The following is an 18,239-nucleotide window of genomic DNA, read 5'->3' as shown; positions in this document are numbered from 1 at the left end:
CAGTAAATGAAGCTGTCATGAAAAATGCTCTGAATATTGAGCTAAAGATGGAGATGAATGTTTTTTTTCTCTCTTCAAAGGCCACCAGTAACTTAGTCACCATGGAGGGCTGACTCCTGGACTAGATGCATCTAGTTGTTTATATGCCATTTTTAGTGTTGGACTAATATTTGGTTAAACCCCAAGCAAACAGTGGTGGGTTTGGATATAAGCAATATAAATCAATAAAATAATCTTACTGATAAATATGTGAATTTTGGTTGATGTAATGTGCTTCCCCTAAACTAACTCTGTTAGTATCAACATTTTTTTCAAGGAATAACACTTCCTTCAAAGCTCATATAAATGAACTCATGTGAGTTTATTTATATTACCCCTAAGTAGTTGAATAATTGGTTCACTGAATAATTCCCGATTTTTCCAGGAGTTTCATGAGTCCACAATTGCTATACTAAAAACATCTGCCAGCTCTGAAATAAGTAACACTGGTCAGATAGCCAGGACATTACACACCAGTGAAATGCTTTGCTGTCAAGATACCGAAAGAGCGCACTGTTACCAGGATATAAACTTGCCAACATGGGGATATCGAGAAAGAAATCTTGCAGTAAAAGACAAAAACCAGAAGGAGTGTGAAAAGATTGTAACTGCTCCCCTTAAAAGAAAGCAAGATGTGCCTTTATCTTGTTCAGAGAAAACAAGGAGATTACCTGTAAGAACCTACACTTCCTCACATGAAAGAAGATATGACTGTACTTCTGGACAATCTGAGTCTTCTGAAAATTGCCCTTTTGATGTCAGGAATTTAGGATGTGAAGAAAAAAGAGAATTGCTGACAACTGTAAAAGAGGCAGCAGCTTTTGTAACTACTATGATATTTCAAGATGGTTCTTCACAGCTCAACTCAGAGCAGGTTAGTGAGAGATGTGTTTTGTTTAGAGTCAAGTTTGTAGAAACATTTGAACTGTGTGTGTGACTCCCATGTTCATCAGGAGCCTGGAAACTGGGCCAGTTCAAATACAAAATATTCAAATGTAAAATGAGGTAAACATTAATACTTCTGATTGCATTTTATTTTTAGTTACCAAGTAAAATCTAAAATAAAAAAGGAATGAAGCTGCTTGGGCTAAACAGGCATTTGTGTACTTGAAGTGAGACTGAATTGGAGTATTCCTACTTTTTGCTTTTTCTGTGACTGGCTTTTTATTTCAAGGCTGAAAGAGTTGCATGCTCTTCTACTGTGTCAGTGTTGGATGCAGTAACTCTCATGTACATAAATAGGTTTCATATTGCAAAGTTGAGACATTTTCTTTACAGGCTCACATAAAATCTGTCAGAGGAAACACTGTTGTCATTGCTCTTAACAGGTCTTAACCTCATCAGTAAAAGGATTTGTTGTGTTAGTGAAGAAGCAGACTGGTCAACCTTGCCCTCCCAGTTACTCTTCAACTGACTGTACTTGGAATGCTGCTAATGAAAATGATAAATTAATTTATTTGAGACTTGAATGGCTATCTCTTTGGCAACAAGCACAGCAGGCTCATGAGAGATTCGTTTGGTGAGAATATATAGGAAAAAAGTACTATTTTGCTTTACGTATGCTTTTAACAACAGTTATGTAGGTTACATGGCACAGGCTTAATGAGTGTAAGGAGACTGAATTAGCTGAATGAGTCCTGTGGCAAATTTGGGCTAATATAAACCAAATAAGAATAGATTATTCTTTTGGGCTCAGCATATCACAGAATCACAGAATCCCAAGGGTTGGAAGGGATCTCAGAACATCATCTAGTCCAACCCCCCTGCAAGAGCAGGGTAACCTAGAGTACATCACACAGGAACTTGTCCAGGCGGGCCTTGAATATCTCCAATGTAGGAGGCTCCACAACCCCCGTTGGCAACCTGTTGCCGCTAACTGCGGCCCTGCAGATCTAGGTTGGGATTCTGACAGGAGCTGTTTATATTCACCAAGTAATCCTTTATAAACAGCTTATAGCTATGTGGCACCACAAAATATGTTTTGTACAGGTTTCTCTTTCTTGTAGCTTGTTTTCCGTTTTCTGAACTGAATTTCTTACCTGGTACATTTCTGATGGACTTTATTACAGTAAATATCCTTTTTGAGCTTTCCTGATATTTTAAGTTTTTTGAACACCATAGGCCTTTTCACTGGCTTTTGAGATCCCAAATAAAATTTTTCTAATATTCAGTAATAATGTTACATCAGAATTGCAAGATCATTTTTTAAAGTAAATGCTTTATGTAGCTGTGTAATAAACTTCCAGTTAATATAAGCAAAATCCATTTTTGTTCTTACTATTAACTTTGAAATAGCATCCCATAAAGGGAGACATGAGAACTGAATCTGATTCTTAGATATAATAGTCACACGTTAAAACTTCATTAGAATGTGTTATGATTTTCAATACTAACTGCTTTCTTGTAAACTGCTGAATTTGGGTTATTAAATTACAAAGCATTCATTTTCAAGATGTTGGACTCAATTATTAATTTCATCTCTGCCACTGCTCCACTGTGACTTTAACCAAATAATTTCCTTATACTTCTTTAGCTGTAATACTGGAGTTATATGACAACTGGTTTAATAACTTGTTAGTTTGAATAGAGGTTGTTCTGAATTGAGAATAACATATCAATAAAGCAGGTACATATGAAGAGTGAAAATTCAATAATAAGTTAATAAGTGTATTAGCATTTAGATGAAACCCATAGGTAATTATTAGTTGTTGGAATAGTGTGGTTGTATAGTAGTGGCTCTACTCTGTATACAGTAATATCTTATGAGCTACACAACTTCTGACTACCAAACACTTGGAACTGTGGTTTCATACCACCAAAGAAAAATGAACTTGAAAGCTCCATAAAAAAATTGCTATTTTTCTATATTGCCCCCAAAACCTTATAAAAGTAACATAAATAATGAGTAAATCTATATACTGATAGATATAGTTGGTAAGATTGATTTAAAATAGTGTGGGAACTATAGACCTTTTCAAAAGGAATGGAAAAATGTGACATAGATGAAGTATTCTGAATTTAAATAGTATATGAACACTAGGCAATTATGGCAATTTATATTGTCTAATCATGATTTAAAGATTACTTGAAATACCACTTTATACCACTAAATTAATTCAGAAGCCTCTGTGATTTTATTTGCATATATTAAAGTATTACAGGGGTGCCAGTTGCTGTTTAGGATTAAGATTGCATTTAATGTTGAGTATCAAATAGGATTTGTTTTCTTTATGAATGCATGTTAAGGCATATCTGCTATGGTGTTTGGTTTATTATAGAATGAAGTCTCAGTATTAATGAATTGAGAATTTAATATTCAAATACAATGTACTGTTCTTGCAGGAATAAAGAAATGTGTTAACTGTTTAGTAAGAGGTGGTAATTAAACGTATAAAGTAAGTAGATTCACTAAATCTAGTAGTGATACAGTGTGCATTAACAAACTGCTTCTGTTCAGGGAGGTGTTGTTTCAAATGCTGCGTTGCAAAGTTCCAATTATTTGTTTCAATGCAAAAGATTTCCTGAGGACTTTACTTCAAGTTTATGCTAATGAAATTAGCTGGAAACAAGGTAACTACCTAATCTATGATCTAATCCTGTCATCTCTGTGCATTTGATGTTTCTGTTAAAATCACCAGGTGAAGTAACTAGATTAGTGGTTAAGTAATTTATGGAAAAACAGTTTTAGTATGGTGGAAAGGAGAAACCTTCCTGGGGGAGGTTGTGACCAGAGGCTTGGCGTGTCAAGATGATGTATTTCTTCTCAGAGTAGGAATCAAATCATTGAATAATTTAAGCATAGCTTCTAGTGGTAACAAAACCTCTCAACACAGTCCTGACTGGAGCTGAAAAGGTCAAACTGCTTCATCTTTCACATTCCCTAGAAAAACTCTCTGCTCAAGAGGAAAGGCTAAAATAAATTCCAGAGGTGTTCATAGTTGTCAGAATTGGGAATTACTTAAAGGGATCCTTGTTTTTTTGACAGGAACAAATTAAGACTTTCTTGTATGGATTTAAAGCAACTACAAACAGAAGATGTAATGTTTATGTTTGCCTTCTTTTTTTTTTTTCTGCTTAGAATCATAAAATCCAATAGGTTGAAAAGACCTTTAAGATCATCAAGTCCAACCTTTACCTCAGGACTGCCAAGTCCACTACTAAACCATGTCACTAAGGGCCCCATCTACATGGTTTGTGAACACTTCTGGGGACGGTGATTCCACCACTGCCCTGAGCTATTCCTATGTAGTCATGATACTGATTGTTACAGGTGCAAATTCAGTGTTTTAACATTTTCATAGTGTAAATGCTTGTCTATTTATGATGGGTGTCTACAGGAAAGATGGGCAGCACTTTAGAGGTATTTCTCAGTATGGGATGTAGCTGAAGTATTTTGATTGACAAAAATAACTTCTTTTTGTAGTTGCCGATAGTGTCGTGTTAGATCCCAGGATTGCAGCGTGGCTGATAAACCCCAGCGACACAGTTCCCTCTTTTGAATGTTTAATCCAGAAGTATTTTGAAAATCCTTGTTCTGTGGGAACAATAAATACAGATACAGGCACTTTGAGAAATGCATCAGTAAGTAGTTTGTTTTCAGTTGCTTGTGGTTGGGTAAAAAGGGGAAGGAAATGATGAAAGAATTACTTTTTCTTACAAAATACTGCAGAAAGAAAATCACATAATGCCTTTCTCCTGACGGAAGAAAATTACTGTATTAATACTACTTGTTGGAAATTTAATTTTAAAGAAAGGGGAGAAGGGAAGGAGGGTTCACTTCATTCTGCCAGGATGGCATCATACTTTCCAGAACAGCTGTAAAATTCTCCTTCAAAACCTGAAAGTTCAGTACCAATGTGAATGAATATGCAATCTCATCCTTTTGCTTTCCACCTCCCCGCAAACCGATTTCCAGCTTTCCTTTCCAAAATGTCTGTCTAATGCCTTGTTCTGTAATTCCTGTGAATTTGCAACCTGTATGTAGTTACTTGTTATTAACAATTTTGCTGAATTTCACAGCTGGTAAAGGCACCACATCATAGGCTGAGGAACAGTAGGGAGTCAAATGTGAACCTTCAAGCATGTGTATGAAAAAACAGTGTATTTTTATTCTCAAAAAGAGAAAATGTGCTTTTTGGGAGGTTATTCTCAGCACTGTGAAGATATCTTACTGTCTGTTGAAACTTACTTACTGAATAGTGTAAAATTTTGGTGTTTGTATTTTGTGTTTCATATCTACTCTGACCATATTGGCCTTCAGATGTCACTTGAATGATAAGAATAGATGTGCAATGCCTCAGTGGTGGTTTTTGAAACTGGTCACTTCAGAGGCCTTGCTTGTTCAGACTTGTTCAGACTGTTCAGACTTGTTCAGGCTTCTAGGTCACAAATCCAGATGTCAAGTGGACTTACAGCATGCACAGAGCTCACTTGTATCGGCATATACCCATCAGTGTAGATATTTCTGAGAGACCAGAACTATTTACTTTAAAACAGTAGCTGTAAACTGCAGTTGTTTAGAAGTTTATGGGCTAAGCTATTAGTGTAGGGAATGGACAGGCGAACTGGCAGAAGCTATGAATTTGTTGGTTATTTCTGTATGTGATGTCCCCTTCTGAGAGTCAGCATCCTTAATCTTGTCTCTTTCATTAGTTTGACTCAGTCTCTTGTTCTTCATATATCACATCTATTCTTAGTTATAGTTTCTCAACTTTGTCATGCTGATTCCCAGCTCTGAGTTAAATATTGAATTGTTATTTCCTTCCTGTCCCACTTCAGGTCTAGTTTGTTTCCTTTCCCCAGCCATCTCCAGTGCCTTATGCTGACTTTTTCATCCAAATCCCAGTTAATGCCTCCCTCTAACATCCTGTGATTATTCCCTCCCCAGTACTTATGCAATTAATTTGTTCCTTGAACTCTCCCACTTTCTCTTTGGCTTCTCTGCTTGCTCAGTGAGTCCCAGTTCTTCCATGAATGCTAACTCTTTGCCAGATTTTTCTCTTCAACCTTCTTGCTCTGACTTTACTGGTGGGTTCCTAACAGTTGTTTGTACTCCAAGAGGGATCTGTGTCAGGTGATATGTCTTGTGCACCACTCTTTCAGTTAAGCTCCCTCTGTATTGTACTAGTCCTGTCCACCCGCATGGTATTTGAAATGGCTGCTATTTTATCCTGTAGCCTGCTACTCACCCACACACCTCTGCAGCACAGAAGATGTGCTACTTGCTGCTTGTCTTTATATTTGCTGCTGTGCCAAAAGGCTCAGTTAAAGGGGTCATAGTCCATATACCTTGAAACTTTTGCTGAAAGAGGTGCTACGCATCATACTGTTCTTATCATTACTGCATTTGCTGATAAGGAATCTTGGTGTCACTGAAGCCTGTCATTGGTCTTACTTCCACCTCCAGAATGGGATCAAGGAAGCTGTCTGTTGCTCAAACCATAATATTTCACAGGCAACTCTTTTGTTCCAGAACCAGTGGATATGGACAAGGTTTCTTGGAGACAGCTTGAGGGCTTTTCACTGCAGTATAGGCCTGCTTATATTAATCTATTTGATGTGGAGAGAAGTCCTGACTGGTAGGACAGGACTAGACTGTTATAAAACAAGGATGACCCCTGGTGGATGTCGATATTTCATCTTTGGAGAGAGCTCTCTGCATCCTACCTTCAAGGGTCTACTTTTTCTCAGTCTTGCAGTATTAAAGCCTGCTATAGGCTGAAGGGAAGCTTGTACCAGTAGGTGTCCATATTGTCTACTCACAAATGACCAGCACAACCAGTGCTGAAGTTGCATAGACTAATAGTCCTTGAGCAGATGGGTAACCTGCATGGACTGTCGTGGGAATTCATTACCCCTTTTTAACTCTTTCCCGCTGCTGGGGCTCTGCTGGGACATGCTTCACACTAACAGACATCTGTTTAGTTTTTATCTGCTGTTATCTTGAATTATATGGTCATTACAAGATAAAAACAGCTATGGTCCAGGCTTGAGCGCATTCTGAATGACTGCAACACTAGTGCCCCTTTGTTATATTCATAGAATCATAGAATCATAGAATCATTAGGGTTGGAAAGGACCTTAAGATCATCTAGTTCCACCCCCCCCTGCTGTGGGCAGGGACACCTAATGCTAAATCATATCATCCAAGGCCTCGTCCAACCTGGCCTTGAACACTGCCAGGGATGGAGCATTCACAACCTCCCTGGGCAACCCATTCCAGTGCCTCACCACCCTACCAGGAAAGAATTTCCTTCTTATATCCAACCTAAACTTCCCCTGTTTAAGTTTTAACCCGTTACCCCTTGTCCTGTCACTACAGTCCTAATGAAGAGTCCCTCTCCAGCATCCCTATAGGCCCCCTTCAGATACTGGAAGGCTGCTATGAGGTCTCCACGCAGCCTTCTCTTCTCCAGGCTGAACAGCCCCAACTTCCTCAGCCTGTCTTCATATCGTATGTGGTAGGAAAATGTCTGTAGGAAAGATTACTCCAGAACTTGGGTAATTCTCGTTTTAGCATGAAATATAAGTTCTTGTAACTAGTCGTTGTCTCCCACTCTTTTGTTACAATTGGCACTTCTAAAAATCAGTGGGACCAATATGATAGAGTTCCTGTGACGGCTCTTCCCCAGCTGTGCACTGGAATGCACAGCTCTATTACAGTAATGTGTTACAATTTGCCCTAAAATAAGCTGATTTTCAGTCAGTTCTGGTTCTGTTGTGTTTGTGCAGCAACAAGTAATTTGGATTCCTTCTGCATTCTGTTTGGATCAAATAATGGATGAAGCATTGCTCTTGTCATTCTGCATCTGCTGTAATGCTTTGGTTCCAGACTTTTGTCTTTCTTCCAATAGTGGAGCAGTTTTGCAGACACTAGGCCAAAATTGTGAGGTTTGTGTGTGAGGCAGATTTTCACACGCTGTTTGGAGGATCGATTATGTTTATCTCTTTATGTACAGCTGACTCTTGCACCAGAGGGCATGGGATCAAGTGATTAGATGTACTGGTGTCTCAATCCATGCCGACTTTCGCTCCCTAGGAATACAACCACAAGGTTCTGAGAGTCATCCTGAAGATGACGAGGACTGCAAGAAGAAATTTGCAAAGAAGTTTTCCTCATTTAATAATAACATTTATTTTCATTTCATAGCAATAGAATTCTGCCTTCAATGTCAAAGGCAATATAGCGACCCTGTTTCATATATCCGTACACAGTCTGTGCAAAATGTGAATCAAGGAACAGGTAAAATCTTGAATGTTCATGTTCTGTTCTACTCTGTACATAAATTGTGTTTCTCAGAGGTATAAGAACATTAATAAAGTATTAAATATAAGAGGAGATGTACCGAAAAATATATAGTTTAAACACGTTCAAAATAGTATTCTAAATATTTATGTTAGCATTAAGACTGTTGATTTATTTTTTATCAGTATCAAAACTTAGGTGTGAACTTGCAGAAGCTTTATAATGTAATGATGGACCTTGCTCATGACTTACAGGTAAGATATAAAAAGTAGTTATTCAAGTATAACTTTAGAGGCACTGTCATGAAGTAAGGAGAGTTAGTGATGTGCTTCTCATTCAGATCAGAATGAATGAATTCTATTTACTAGAATTAAGTAGGAGCTTTCAATCCTTATTGGTTTACACTGCTGGTCAACATTAAAAATAAAGTTTCCCATCAGATTTGCCATCTTTTCCAGAAGGAGGAAATGGTTAAGTCTCAAGGTTAAACTCAGAAGAAACTTCTCCTCTTATTATTATTTTTTTCTTATTACTGTTCCCATACAAAATGGTTACTACTACAAAATGTATTGCTGCTAAACTGAAGTGATAATGGGCTACAGTATTTAGACTTTTATTCACACTAAGTAGTATTTAATTGCATAAATAGTTTTGCCATATTAAAGGGGATTATACAGAAAGTGAAATACTGCTTACTGGAAAATAGAGCCACATAATGACACAACTATGCCTTTTAAGATTAAAATTGGCTGTTACTGAAGATTTTATTCGTATCTTGCTTTACAGGTTCAAGGTTTGTGGCAATTATTTTGCACGTTAGAGCTTCCCCTTCTCAAAATTCTGGCAGGTATGAAAGTTCAATTCAAAATACACTGTTTTCACACAGCTGCTGACTATGCTCAAGTAGGATGTTATACCTCAGGGTACTAAACAGTATGTCAGCCTCATGGCACCTGTGTGTGTCTGACTTCCCATTTTACAGTCTAAGAAGCATGTAAAATCAAAACTGTCAATTGTAAATGTTCTCAGTATATATATAATTGTATTTACAGTGATGGAAACACACAAAATACATGTGAACAAACATGAACTGAAAAAAACATCAGAGATTCTGGGGGTAAATTTTGCCTTTATTTTTTCATTTACAAATTGTATAGCATCATCTTGCTGCTTTTACTGAGGATAACTGATTCAAAAAGAGGAGGAGTCTGTTTTGTCACATTTTATATAGCAGTTTAGGGTTTCTAGTGTTTTATTATACTCTTATTATTGTAAGTATAACTAATTATATTTGCACTTGAGGATAATTCCAAGAGATATTTGTTTCATTAGCCTTGCCCCAGAACTGAGATTGCTTTGCAAAATGAACAGTTCCTTTTGGGTTATGTGTTGTAGAGTAAAAATTGTAATGACTTTTTCTGAACCCACAGTTTTCAGTAATTATCTTCTTCAGAAGTAATAAATATTTCCATCTTTGTAAATAAAGCACTCTTTACAGCTTAGGTGTCCTGAGAGATCTAAGTTTGCCATTTCCCCATGAAGAGTAGCTACAAGAGAATCCTATTTTGTAGCATAAAATCTGACTAGGTAATCATAGTGGTCTGACAGATTATTAATTTACCAGAAAAATTCCCATAGCTCTGTTTCTCAGAGATCACTATAGTCTTTGTTTTCCCACAAGTTTTGGTACTTTTTACTATGATAAATCCCCTTCCCAGATCATGAAGACATACAGATTAAAGAGGGTTTAAGAAATCAAGCCAAATGCTGATAGCCAGCAATGATTTCACATTACCAAGTGCCCTCTTTGTAAATAGAAGTCTGATCTACTCAACCTAGGAAGTAGCAGACCAAAGTAAGAATGTGAACAGAATAATTCTGATGTACTAATTTGTAGTTGCGACTCAAAGAACTTGAACAGGAAGCTCATCAAGTCGCTGGAGAACGATTCCTTGTGACCAGTAGTAGTCAGCTCAGAGAGGTAGCATTTATACTACTGTTATTTTGTAGCTTGTAAATGCAAAAGTATTATAAAAGATATAAAATTTTCCTCACAACTTCAAAATTCTTTCTTTGATATTAATTATGATTTTCTGATTTTAATGGGTGGTATCAGCTTGTCATACATCTGTCAGTGTTGGATAACCTGTATTTGAATGTATTTACATCAATTATGTGTGTGAATTTAGTAAATATGCTACTTTTTTCATAGCTCAAAAACAAACATTTGGGTTTTTTCAATTCTGTGACAGCTCTCGTTGCTACAGCATGCTTTATTTTCTTTGAAGATTGTTTTTGAGGCTTAAACTCAGTAACCAAACACTGAAACATTTCTATTCTGTGTTTTTCTCATTGTAGATACTATTTGAAAAGTTAAAACTGCATACACTGTGTGAGAAGGTTCACAGAACTGAAATACAACAGCTTGTGTCCACCTCGGAAGTTGTGGTGAGATGGGGAGGGATTTTAAAACCACCTTCATGATTTAGCAAAACTTCTAAGTTCTATTCCAGTGAAAATGTCATTTGTCTGAGATTTTCCTAGCAGTCTTGATTTATTTTTGTATTGTACTAATCACACTTCATTTACTCATGCCAGAAATGAAAGTTGCATTCTATGATGAGGAAAACCAAACTAGCTACTGATATTAAACATTAGCTATAAACTGGAGTTAAAAACTTTAGTACCATCATGACTGTCTTCCTCAAAGGAGGGAGACTTTGTGGCTGGCCAGGTTTTGGTAGCTTGGTATAACCGACTAGTTGGGTGAAAAACACTACTGGTGAAAGAAAGGAACATTAATGTAAAATCTGCTGGTGAAAGAACTACCAACCCAGACTTCCTCTTTGCTGTCAGGAGATTTGGGCTAAAACTATGTTGTCATCTTTTTATGGAGCCTTATCTCATTTGTTCATGTTAGCTAAAGAGCTCTGTAGGAAATTAATTGATACCTGTGGTTTGAATGCAGAGTTGTCACCTTCTTTGTATGGTCCAGCGTTATTCTTGTTGTCTGCATAAATCTTCCTCAAGCTTTGTTTTCCTCCATGGAGTTGCTCGTCTTCAGGAAGAATGGTTGCATTTGGAGTTAAATCTGCAGGGCATTGAGAGATTCTTGCTCCCTTCAAGCAATAATGACTAAACAGTTTAGATATTTTGATATGCCTGTACAAGAGATTCAGTGCAATAAATTGCCCACATGAACCTTTTCCTGTTCTGTTAGTGTTGGAGCAGATAATGGTCAGCAATGCAGATATTCATGTGTGATTCCACACAAGTGCAGAAACCTGGCAAAATATTTGTCTGAAAATGAAGTCAAAGCCAAACTGCAGACTTCTTGGTAACTTGAGGCAAGTGGAGCCTTTATGCAGCTGTACCTGTTTCTGACTTGGTGCTGCAGTTGTATTGTTCTAGTTTACATGGGAGTCAAATAAAAGTACTCAACTCATTGCTGAGAACGGACACCTCTGGAGAAGGTACAAAGGTAGTATTTGTTCTTATGTGTGAAAGAGAAAATTCAGCTTTTGGGCCAAGTGTCTGAACTACCATATACAATCTCTGAGATAATGTCAACAGTATAACTGTAAAAACCACATGTTGCTCAAGGAGTAGGAGGTTTCATAGATCAAACGTAATTTTGGAGGGTGACAGAGAGCCTTGGGAGGTGAGGTGGGAGGGATTAATGAAATACAATGCATGTCATGTTTTTCTGGGAATATAAGATGTGTTGCAGTTATCAAAGCAAGGCTTTTATCTAGCTCAGTACTCTTTCCAACAGCTGCTAAGACTGAGTTATTCAGATAAAGGTAGGCTGAAACCTTCCAATAGAGAAGTACTAGAGAATTAATATGTTGTCTCTCCCTGGGAGCAAGGAAAAAAATTGCCTTTAAATCTCCATTCTGGTAGGGTTCCGTTTATTTTTCACCCTGAACTGTTGTAGGTCCAGATATTTTTGTTGTACTTATTAATATCCAGTCTCTATTTTAATAATTTCTTTCTTTTTGCTTTCAAAATTTTATAGCATTTTACAATCAAAGTAATGTCAGAAATATGCTTTATCTCATTGCTTTTGGATTTAACAATTTCAATTTTTCTTGAAGTTCTAGAACTTATATTAGGGAATGAAAAGGAGAAGTTCTGTTGGATTTTGTGTGCATGTAAATACGTATGTGTCTATATATGTATTATTTTGTATACTTTTATTGTATCCTCTCTTGCATTGATGTGCTCTATCACAAAAAATAAACCAAGGACCATAAAGAACACTCCCCCCCCTCACCTCCGCCAATGCTCCAGTGTTTTCAGAAATGTTGTGGAGAAGTTTTTATGTCTGTATGTCTTTTTGTCTCTGTCTGGGACACGAAGGTGAATGTCGGGAACGAGTAAGCTCCAGCCCTCCTGCTAAAGGCAGGGGAGAATGGAGGCTTCCTGGGCCTAGACTGAGATTGCTTGAAAGACGTTATTTTTTAGCCAGTATTTATTTCATCTTGGCGAGAATATTTCTTCCTCCAAAACTTATTTTGTTAAGATTGTTAAATAACATAACTTCACAGAAAAGTATGCTAGTAATTTACATGCTTTATTTTGCAGCTAAAGCAGTTGCAAGATCTTCATCCTTTGCCTAAGATAATTTTAGAATACCGTCAGGTGAGCTGATATTTGTCATATAATTTAGTTGCACTGAGGCAAAATTAGCAAGAAAGAGAACATATTCATGGCTAAATAGATACAAAAAAGTTGGCTGTAATGTAAGTTCAGTCAAATATTCATTTAAATTTTGAATTTGTAGGTATCAAGAGTTTGTAAATTTAATGATTATATTTCTGGTTTGCAAGATACTAGATTGTAGCCATCAAACAACTGTTGCAAAAACAATAACAGATCTCCACTGCTAAATTTGTGAAGTGCTATAAAACACATTCTTGGTGCAAAACATTTATTTGCTGAGTTCTGAGGAAATCCTCCACTGAAAGTGAAGAAGAAAACTAGTTATGGGGGGAATTTTTGGTAAAATTTCAAAGTAACGTAGTTAGTCTGCTCTCACACTTCATGTTTGGCTTTTCAGTGGGTATGTTTCTAAGACTAAAAACCAAAACCAACCCCCCAAAAGGTGTGGGTGGTACCTTTGTGTGTATGCGTGCCCTTTTTTGTGTAGTTTATTGACCTGGGGTATAAGATGTAAAGCAATAAATTCCAGTAATTCATTAAGTATTGCAAAAATTTGGCTTTAAGGTATAACCAAGTACTTACCTCAGTTACGCTGATAGGTCAAGCTATTAGTGAGTATGCATCCATCATTTACTAAGATAAAACTATCATTTTACAAAAGTCTACTAAACAAATTAATATGCATTTTGAAATTAAGATCTTAAACTTGAAAAATCTCTTATTTTTATAAATTAGCATTTATCTGAACTTTTGTGTAATAATTTAGGTTCATAAGATGAAATCAACTTATGTGGATGGACTCCGAACATGCATGAGAAAGGTAGAAACAGAAAAAGTAGCCTATAAAATACGGTATTTCAAATAAATCTTAAAAGGATGTGAAATGAGTGTGGTGGTTACAGTTTAGGAACTTTTAAATACAGAAGATTCTGAATATTTCTTTTTGATTTATTTACTCCTGATTCAGTGAGTTTTTATTACTGATACTTACGTTAAATACGATTTAGATATATGTCTTCACCCTTTTCTCTTGGGGGGGGGTTTACTTTACTTGACTACAGGGATTTATTTCCTCTACATGGAATCAGACAGGAACTGCGACTGGCAGACTTTCAGCCAAACATCCAGTAAGTGAGCCCATTTGAAGACTTACATTTTAATTAGAATTAAAAATTATTTATATAAAATACATAATATTTTTTGCACATCAAATTTTCATTTTCATCTTAGTCTAGCAGTTGCTCTATTGTATGTAAATAGTGGACAGGAAAAGCTTATTAAATAGATGTTTTACTCTAGAACGTTTATTCTTACAAGTATTTCCTGTTACCTGTGCATGAGAATTTAATACTATTTATTGAGGTAGAGGGGTAGAATTGTGAGCTGTACATGCACCCTCTAGATTTCCTCTGAATCGTTCTTTCTAAGCTGGTGTTCACGAACCATTCCTTGTAAAGGATCAGTGAGCCTTCGAAGGTACCCTGGGGACTGCAGAAGAGGGGGGAAAAGAGGCCTTTTCTTCTGGAATTTGGCTTCAGGCCTCATAGCAGTGAAGGGCTAAGCTGGCTATGCTGTTGCTCTGGAAGTCTTGGAGATGCTTATGCAGCTGTGACACCTGGGCTTTTTGTGCTTCTTCTCCTGTCATTTGGTATAATGATCTCCAAGTACATACTTGTGGCTGGAATGTGTTTTATTTGACTATCTGCACTGCTAGAGGCTTGGGTGAGTTTTTGTTTTGCCAAAGTGGCCTTTTTAAGGGCACATTTGGATATATTTTATTATACCATTTTACTTGGATTTAGGAAACATACTGACCTTTGACTGTAGGGACCGGTGGGGCCTTTTGTGTTCCACTTCTGTCATAGTCAGAGCTGCATGGATGAGTGTGCAGGGGCTGGTGTGGGAGGACACAGGGTTGCAGACTGCTTCAGGGGCTCGAGTCAAGGCATTAGGTGGGGGAATAGCAGTAAAAAAGTAGTGTTTGGTTTAATTGTGGCCTATCTTAGCAAAGACCTAACTCTGGCCTGTGGGAGGGGAGGAATAGATGCAAAAGTGGGACTTGGCTCATGAAAGCTGGTAGAAATCCACAAAGCTGTTGTCCTTTTACTTGTGCCCAAAAGTATTGTCAGTTCTTAGCCATGCAGGTTTGAGTACTGCTTATATGTCTCTGCAAATACTAGCCATGAGCTTAATGGGTACAAATGGCATTAGAATTTTTCTGCAGTACTGGGAGAAAGGCCAAAGTCTTCCACAGCTCTATCTGGGAAGAGAGATGTTGGATATAATGCTTATGTTGTGACCATTTTGCATGGGTGGGTTCATGTGGCTCCACGCAAGTCCTGGCCGCTATGGTGATGCTTGGTGTTGCAGCAGAAACCTGTCCAGGGAGGTTCTTAACCTCACAACACTGGTGATTTCCTTAGCTCCTTTATCTATTTTCACAGTTCAGGTTTCGTTTATGTCTTCCTACTCTCATAGTACTTATTTTTGTACAATTTGTCATCAAACAAAGAGAGAGCAAAACATCCAATTTATAGAAAGTGGTATTTTTGTGCTTTTTGCTGAGTAAAAACAGTGTCTAAGATTCTGAGTTAACAAGGGAATACTGTGTTACTGCTGTTCCTACTTCTCATGTGCCCAGATGAGGGGAAATAATGGGAGAGAATGGAAAAGATGATCATGAAGGTCACAGTTTGCTAAATATTCTGACATGATGCAAAGGCATCTAGAAGTCAGAGCTGAACTGACAGCTGTCTTAAACAGCCACATCCAACACAAGGTGACCTTTGGCTCATCAAGCTAAAAATGACACAAAATCTACTTTTCTTAAAGGTTGTTTTTCTCCAAAATAATGCTGCTAAAGTTAGCATCCAGGGTTGCCTAAGGCTGGCTTTTCCTTATAAGGAAAAACATTGGCATGTCTTTTTTTGTGTGAAATGTTTATGGAACTTATACCATCTGTTTCTTTAATCATTTATTGATATAGAAGATATATCGCAGTGCCCAGTCACTCTACTGAGTTTTAAAGGACTGGGAAGAGTCTTGCCAGAAATCATAAATATTGTAGATATTTTTTGCAGTTACTATAATGCTATGAAATTTTAGCTGAATATTTGCTGAAGTATTTATTTTTAATTGTGTTTTTAAATGCTTTAGGGATTGATTAAAGCAACAGATAAGTGTAAATCAGATAAAGTGAGAATTCAAATAGAAAAACACATCTCATTTGCTGTGCTGGTTGTGGGAGACGGGGTCCCAAACAAAGGTTTCTTTCTTTCATTTGTTTTATAAATGTAATGGCTCTATCTGTCCTCTTGCCTTTAAGAAATGCAGTTCTTTTAAATGGCATCCATGAGGATTTACTCATAGGTTTAAGGGGAAATGACCAGACGAGGTACAGAGCAGAATTTCTTTTTCAGATCGGTTAACTCTTCTGTGATCATCTTTTTGACAAATCCACATCTGATGTATGGATGATGCATATTTTTGGCTTTATGTGGGTTTCTCTCATAAGATAAACTTATTCATATGAATTTTTATGAATTTTGTGTTCCAGGAACTTGGAAGGGGTTTCTTGGTAGAAATTTGCTTCAGTTGCTCTCCATGTATACATCCAATTTAAGTGTGCACTCCATTTCTTCTAATTTGGTTTCTTTTACAATATGTGTGGTGCATAATCAATGCATTTCTCACAAATAAGTGTTGTATACTGGTATAGTATATCATTAAACAGGAACACATTGAATATTGTAGTCTCCTGCTATAGCAGTGTAACTCTGTTCACTACTCCATGAGAACCTGCAAATCTGAAACCTAAAAGTAAATATAAACCCTAAAGTTCTTCAATCAACTTAATTAGAAATATAGACATACACTAGTTATATTTGCCACTATGGATTGCTTATGGCTCTTAGGGGAAGCTTATTAGTTAATTTAAACATGTTATTTTTAATTATTTTTGTATAAATACATTAGTCTTGTCTACAGTAAGAGACTGCTTCATTATGTTGCTCAGAGATAATTAAAGAGATTCATGACATTCATAAAGACTTGTTTATGTTCTCCAAATCTACCTTGAAATACCACTTTTCAGCTTCTCACTGTTTACAGCAATAATAATTCACAACAGAGGTGGAAAAGAATAAAACCAATAAAGCCAATTAAGATCAAGCCTCTTTCAGAATGAACACAGAGAAAGCCTCACTCCAGATATAAAGATTGCATATAATTGGATGCTATAATTTGGTTTATGATGTAAACTTCTGTGTTAGAATCAGATATTTTGTATTAAGGTTTCTTTCCTCCAGGCTTCTGCAGCAGAGAAAACTGAAATGCTACTAATGAGCTTACTCTTCTATACTTCAGAAGATGTTTTTATCATTAAACTAAAAACCACAAAGTGGTGGGCTTCAGGGAGAGCTTCCTTCCTTTTAGTAACAACAAATTATTCTGAAGATAAATAAGGTTTTTTTACCTTTTCAGACCAAGTGAAAATGGAATAAAAGCATTTCTATTTCGCCTCAGGAAAAGTGCTTTTACCAGCTTGCCCTAAAAAAGCAAAGAAGTAAAATAATTTAACTTGTCAATTAAAGAAGGATGTTAGCCTCTAATTAGGAAAGCAGGAATGTAGTTTGAAAGGAAACTAATTAGGGGGTGTTAAATGTTAATGTGCTCAAAGAAGAACCATGAAATATTGACAAGAACCTGAAATATTGACAATACCTCAGTCTCTCCAGCAGCGATAAATAATATTTTCTCATAGTGATGCATATAGAGGATCTCATGCTTGTTTATTAAAAAATGTGTGTTACTAATAGTATTTGGAATATGAATAACAAATTACTCATCTGGTTTTCATTCTAATGGGAGAAACAATCTCTTGACATAGAGACCCTTCTGAGCAATCAAAACCAGCTCTGTTCTCTTATTTAACTTAGCAAACCAGTTTTTTTATTTTATCCACACTGTTTTACTTCCTTCTGGGCTGTATTCTGGATTGAATGGACTAATTCTCTCCAAGATAAAACTCAAATGTGCTTTTGGAATAGTTTGGGAGTCATTTCTGGGCAGTGTGGATGAGATGCTGCTTGTTTATCTCCCTTTCATTACACTATCCTGGGAGGTTTTACTTCCTTAGCATTCACACACATCAAGCAATGTGGACTGCCAGAATTGTGCTCTCAAAACTATTGTGGCAGCTCTTAAATTTCAGGCATTTTGTCCCCTCATTAAGGCTACAGGCTGCTCTGTGATACTAACAATGCTCTTTCTGAAAGTTTATGGTCTATAG

The 18,239-nt window shown here is 36.7% G+C and overlaps 1 protein-coding gene across 6 annotated transcripts in view; it reads left to right on the top strand.

Annotated features, from left to right (window-relative positions):
* The window catches only part of POLN (DNA polymerase nu), a 96,152-nt gene that overhangs the window by 7,393 nt on the left and 70,520 nt on the right, over positions 1-18,239 (top strand). For 5 of the 6 annotated variants that reach the window (XR_009968489.1, XM_062638657.1, XM_062638658.1 and 2 more), the window contains 12 exons: positions 425-913; positions 1,368-1,558; positions 3,497-3,609; positions 4,463-4,620; positions 8,470-8,538; positions 9,071-9,131; positions 9,337-9,401; positions 10,182-10,265; positions 10,643-10,732; positions 12,872-12,928; positions 13,716-13,769; positions 14,011-14,076. Coding sequence is in view for 5 of the 6 variants with exons in the window: in XM_062638661.1 (XP_062494645.1) it covers positions 425-913; positions 1,368-1,558; positions 3,497-3,609; positions 4,463-4,620; positions 8,470-8,538; positions 9,071-9,131; positions 9,337-9,401; positions 10,182-10,265; positions 10,643-10,732; positions 12,872-12,928; positions 13,716-13,769; positions 14,011-14,076 (1,497 nt within the window). In the remaining variant the exon portion in view is untranslated. The remainder of the gene's footprint in view (positions 1-424; positions 914-1,367; positions 1,559-3,496; positions 3,610-4,462; positions 4,621-8,469; positions 8,539-9,070; positions 9,132-9,336; positions 9,402-10,181; positions 10,266-10,642; positions 10,733-12,871; positions 12,929-13,715; positions 13,770-14,010; positions 14,077-18,239) is intronic. The other variant, XM_062638659.1, reaches the window with a different exon arrangement.

Source organism: Pezoporus occidentalis, unplaced genomic scaffold (assembly GCF_034315485.1).
Source record: "Pezoporus occidentalis ecotype Australia unplaced genomic scaffold, CSIRO_AGI_Poc_V1 ctg58, whole genome shotgun sequence".
Classification (NCBI taxonomy): domain Eukaryota; kingdom Metazoa; phylum Chordata; class Aves; order Psittaciformes; family Psittacidae; genus Pezoporus; species Pezoporus occidentalis.
The sequence above is the reverse complement of the archived record's forward strand: the minus strand, read 5'-3'. Positions and strand labels throughout refer to the sequence as shown.